Source organism: Mastigoproctus giganteus, chromosome 1 (assembly GCF_048544385.1).
Source record: "Mastigoproctus giganteus isolate SK-2022 chromosome 1, ASM4854438v1, whole genome shotgun sequence".
Taxonomy (NCBI): Eukaryota; Metazoa; Arthropoda; class Arachnida; order Uropygi; family Thelyphonidae; genus Mastigoproctus; species Mastigoproctus giganteus.
This window is the reverse complement of record NC_143575.1, coordinates 102,766,907-102,772,906: the sequence shown is the minus strand read 5'-3', so window position 1 is coordinate 102,772,906 and position 6,000 is coordinate 102,766,907. Positions and strand designations below refer to the sequence as shown.

The following is a 6,000-nucleotide window of genomic DNA, read 5'->3' as shown; positions in this document are numbered from 1 at the left end:
TGGTTGCAGGAGAGATGTGCTTAAATTTGCTGTCAGCCAGCGGGTAGTTGATTGTTGGAACAAATTTTCAACGGGTGCTGTGGAAGTAGAGTAGGTAATTTGAATAGAGAGAAAGTATTAGAAAAATTATTAAAGAGATTGGATATGTGATGGGCTTAGTTTTTTTTTTTTTTTTTTTTTAATTCTTTGGTTGATTCTGTATAAGCTTGCTTTTTTCCATCACTTACTGCTACTAATATCAATAATTTCCAATAAAATTTTGAAATTATGTTATTGCTAGACATACCAGAGGGCGCACCCATCGCTCTGCTAACAACTATATAAGAGCTTTTTATCAACGGCAATGAAGTTGTGGAGGTAATTGTGTTAGTCGTACTATGTTAGAGAGGAAGGTAGAAAATAAAGAGTAATTTATTTGCGGAATTTAAATTAGTTAAGTTGACAGTGTAATTACAAATGTCAGTATTGAGTTGCTGGTTTTAATGTTCATGAGTGTAATATTTTTGTGAATGCATTCACCCGCAAGCGATGCCAGATGTAATTGTTTCGTTGGGTTTGTGTCGTCTATCTGCTGTTAATTTTCAGCGTAGTCCGTTTATCTGTAATGAATCTCGGTAAGTAACACGACGTAACTTTTTTTTTTTTTATCTCACTCACTAGAATATTCCAGTAATTTAACAATAAACAGTTAAACGATCGTCAATCAGAATCAATGATAATAAGAATGCATAATGTAAAATGACAACAATAAAAAGATACACGTGTTGCAACGCACATTGTTGATTCTTGAATGAGTGTCAATTATATCTTTCTACGGCTTATTAACAAACATGATGAATATTTTGACAACAATTAACAGCGAACTGCCCCATTACACTGCCAAAATGTGATAGCATTTTGTTCTCTGTGCGAGTCGTCGAGATGGAAGAAAAAAGGGAGTGAAAAAAATTAGATATTAAATTTTAATAAGTGATTTCTAATGCCCCTCTATTTGTGATGCCTTCCAGAAGAATGATCTTAAAGGATGGTTCTTTTCATTCTGATGCCCTCTAAAAGAATCATCCTAAAGAATGATTCTTTTAGAGGGCATCAGAAATAAAATGGAATCCAATCCAACATGACAGCAATAATTGTACTTTGTTCATAAGTGTTAAGAACAGCAATTGAAGGATTTGGTTAGATCATCACTTTAGAACTTAAGTATGGGAAAATACATAATTCCTGCACTGGCTGAAGAAGGATCTTTCGCTGTTTCTACAACAAATAAGTTTGCCTATGCACATAGAAAAAAAAAGCCTTCAAGTGAATAATACTGTATATATATTCAAAATCTATGACCATTATAATTAGTGTTGCAGCTCTGCTATGCCCTGGAAGTTGTTATACGGAACACTGGCATTCAACAATTTTATTTCATAGTTTCCAAGGTGCTTAAATTATATTTGATAATATTTACTCAAGATGATCGAACTACTTCAAATTCAAAACATATACAAACTTTCATCACCATTTATCCTATTTATCTGCATTTAGTTCTTTCTCTTCTTGCCGTGAGAGTTGCCACGTGGAAACTCGTGCCAATCAAATATCACTTCATGTTCCTCCTTACCTCTTCCCCTTGTTCCCTGAATATAAAAATTCACCACACTTTGAAGTAATAACAAAATATACAAAAGGTATAACAATAAATAAAATCATAACAGTCATTAGTTATTTTTATCACATACAAAGATTTTTATGGTTTTCACTCTAGAACATCTTTTACTATTCTTTTAATATCCAGTGGATTAGTTAACATCAGATTCAATAGAAATCTGTGCTATAATATTTTGTTTTTTCTCTCTGTTCAATTTCCTCCTTTTTTTTTTTTTTCACTGCTTCCAACACCTGTGTAGTGGCTTCCCCCACACCCCATTTGGAAAATATGAAAAATTTCACTCTTGATGACGTTTCGTATTTGTCACTACACACATATTTCATATACCTGCAATGAGAGCCCTTTGAACTGGATCTGAGAAGCATCCCTCTCTTAGCTGTCTGCACCACATAAGCAGATAGGGTATACTCAGTCTTAAGTCAGAAACATGTTCAATTCTTTGAATGCAAAAAATATCCTTCAGAAATAAATGATTACTTTAAAACTTATTACTAATGAATCGTGTGACGAGCAGTAAATCTCATTACAATAAATAATACTTATCACAGATGGTGTAGTTTGTGCATATCAATAACAATGTGTGGAGTGTTAGAAGACTGGGGAAGTCAGCTGTCCCAGTATCCTGTAAGGAGTCAGTGTCACCCATATCTTAAAGAAAAGAGAATAAGATCAGGCACAGTGAGGCTGCTTGCCACAGTTCCCATGCTAGCTCTCGTCACCCTGATTTTAAGTATATGTGTATATAACATTTACAACGTACAGTACAAACAAAAATTCAGAATAATTTGTTGGTCCAGGTCATGTTATTTAATGGCTTCCAACCAATTTACATTTTATTCCTTAAATATGTCACACACTTAAATCATTTTATCTTTTTAAAATTTATATATGCACACATATACACAAAGGGATGTGCCTGCTTGTAGCTAATTTCCAAGTAATGTGTGGCTCCACTGGTAGTGAGGAGCTCTGTGCACACCATAAAAACACCCCACCCCCTTACCATTACACTACTACCAGCCTACATCGCTGACCTTACCAGACAGGAGCAATGGATTTGTTATTTTTTGCCATATTCTGGTCCTGCCATCAACATGAAACAGAAGGAATAACAATTTGTCAGACCAGTCAACGTTTCACCAATCATCTACCGTTCCGTCTTGCCATTCCTGAGCTGCATGCAATCGTATCTTGTTTTTCATCCTTCAAAGGAGCATCAGAAAGGCATACCCCTAGGGGTAGCTAAAGCTGTGCCAAGTACATTGTTTTATATTATATAATTGTACTAACATGCAGTGGCACTTGTTAAAGTTGCTCATGTGAAACAAAAAAGCATCTGCCCCTAAAAAAACAATTTTCTAGGTGCAGTACTGATTTAGAATTATACTGGTGTTACTCTTGAACAGAATATTTTGTTAGCACTGTTATATGCTGGGAAAAAAAAATGGGATATATGATACTATATATATATATATATATATATATATATGAGTTAAGTTAATAATGGTTAGAGTTTTTTTAAAAATAAAATATGATATACTAGCTTATCAGGTAAACCATAAACCATGGTGAGTACCCAACGTGACCTGGAAAAAATCAATCTATGCCATGACATAAGCAATAAAAATATATAAAAATACCATTAAAATGTTAGTTATGGCAATCAGATACATTGCAAGGGACTTTTTCGAGGGCTAACCCTTACAATGTATCAACCATAATTAACTATAATTAACCATAATTGACTACAGAAACGGATAGCTCGTTAATTATGGTTGATACATTGTAAGGGTTAGCCCTCGAAAAAGTCCCTTGCAATGTATCTGATTGCCATAACTAACATTTTAATGGTATTTTTATATATTTTTATTGCTTATGTCATGGCATAGATTGATTTTTTCCAGGTCACGTTGGGTACTCACCATGGTTTATGGTTTACCTGATAAGCTAGTATATCATATTTTATTTTTAAAAAAACTCTAACCATTATTAACTTAACTCATATTCATACAGACCGATGTAATGTTTAATCGTCCTAGATGGCATTAATTGGTTATGTTACTACTTAATATTTATTATAATACTTATATTTATTATAACATTTAATATTTGCTTTGTTATACTTGGATATATATATATATATATATAATATATATATATATATAGTATCATATATCTGGTACATGTTAAAATCTTCACAGGCATAAATAGAGAAATTCAATAAACGTAAATGACAATTCTTTTGAAAACGCTGCCTCTGAACATTGTATATGCACATGATCACTCTAGTTATGGTCATGTCTTAGCTTCTGTTTTAAATGTATCAATTGATTTATAATCTAAGTGCATTTCATTTGTTTGTTTATGCATTCAATGGCTAACTGCTGCCATGTAATGTTTACATATAGAATACTATATATAACCATTACTTACAGTGGCAGACAAAAAACTGCATCACTTGTGAATTTTGCAAATAATTTGTTTTTCACTGCATTGTGGGTTGCAGAACTGTTTGAAATGCATTTGTTAGAGGGGATATACACTGATGAACCAAAACATTATAACCACGAGTTATGCAAATCAAAGCAACTACAGGTGAACTATGGCACGTGCGCAGGTTGGGACACTATATAAAAAACACCTGATACTGAGCACCATTGATCAGTGTTACTCTTGTTTTTCAAATGGGAAAGGCAACAGACTTGAGCGAGCTTGACAAAGGCCAGATTATAAAGGCCAGACAACTCTGTCAGAACATATCCGAAAAATGGCACGGCTGGTGGGATGCACACAGTCAGCTGTAGTTAGTACCTACTGAAAGTGGTCCGAAGAGGGGGAACCCACGAACCACCGTGGATGGTACATGGCGACTGTGGTGCAACTCGCTGGTAATTGGAATGCTGATGACGGGAGTAATGTCACAACACACTGTACATCGAACCTTGCTGAAAATGGGGCTGCATAGTTGCAGGCCACTCAGAGTGCCTATGCTAACCACAGTTCACCGGTGACAGCGCCTACAACAGGCACACGAGCATCGAAACTGGACCGTGAGTGATTGGAAGAAGGTCATCTGGTCCAATGAATCATGTTTCCTGTTGCACCATGTGGACAGCTGAGTACATGTGCATCATTTACCTGGGAAAGTGATGGCACCTGGATGCACCATGGGATGAAAACAAGTTGATGGCGGTGGTATAATGCTGTGGGTGACGTTCTGCTGGGATACCCTGGGTCCAGTCATCCATGTGACAGGCACTCTGTCTGCCACCTACCCAAAGATCATTGCTGACCGGGTACATCCTTTCATGGCAACGGTCTTCTCCCCCTGGCTGTGCCGTGTTTCAGCAGGATAATGTACCATGTCACACCACCCAGATTGTTTGAGACTGGTTCGCAGAACATGAGGAAGACTTCCAGGTATTGCCCTGGCCTCCAAATTCCTCGGACATCAATCCCATTGAGCATCTGTGGTTTGCGTTGGAACAGCAACTCCGATCTGTGGTGTCTCAACCATGGGAGTGGTTGAGACACAAATAGTATCTTATACATTTCACTAAAAATGTTATTTTTTTTAAGGTGATGCAGTTTTTTTTTACACATAGACTACTACGTGTAAAATGTTACATGCCATACTTTTGACATAAATTACTTATAGAGTGTAGTGGAGCGCAATATTTTATTTTCTAAAAATATCAATATTTTTATTTTAAGCATGATTTTCAAAACAATGTTGGCAATTTTATACATGTACACTGGTGTTCAAAGAAAGTGCATGACCCCTTAAAATTGTAATTGCAGTCCAAATAACGTAAATATATGACAACATTTCTTACAGATTCCATCAAATAAGATTGACACGCGTAGGGGATGATGTAATATTGCATCAGCTTTGTAAGCACGCTCTGCAAGAGTTGTAGTCATTCCTTGCCTGTGTCAGGATGCCGAGTTACGTGCAGTTGGCACCACGAAGAAAGAGTGCTATTGTTGATTTACGTGAGGAAGGATGTTCTTCCCGTCATATTGCTTATAGAGTGTCTTGTAATCAGTCGACAGTGAGTAGATTTCTTACCAAACACAAGAATGCTGATAAGAAAAAAGGAACCGGACAAAAATGAGTTGCTACACCAAAACAGGACCGCGTTTTGAAGCATTTATACCTTAAAAACCATAAAGCTTCTTCATCTGAGCTGAAAAGAGAATGGGAAGAACATACAGGAGTGGTAGCAGTCAGAAGACGCCTCTTCAAAAATGGACTTTTTACCAGTCGTCCTAAGAAGAAGCTCCTCCTCACACAAAAAAATGAAAAAGGTCTGATTAATTTGGTGTAAGGAGCATGTTAA

The 6,000-nt window shown here is 36.0% G+C and overlaps 1 protein-coding gene across 1 annotated transcript in view; it reads left to right on the top strand.

The window, feature by feature from the left end:
- Nucleotides 1-366: 366 nt before the first annotated feature.
- LOC150091066 (glycoprotein-N-acetylgalactosamine 3-beta-galactosyltransferase 1-like) overlaps nucleotides 367-6,000 on the top strand; it is a 108,860-nt gene continuing 103,226 nt past the window's right edge. Inside the window, exon 1 of the mRNA XM_090374010.1 lies at nucleotides 367-614. Within this exon, the coding sequence (XP_090230136.1) occupies nucleotides 605-614 (10 nt within the window). The 5' untranslated portion in view covers nucleotides 367-604. The remainder of the gene's footprint in view (nucleotides 615-6,000) is intronic.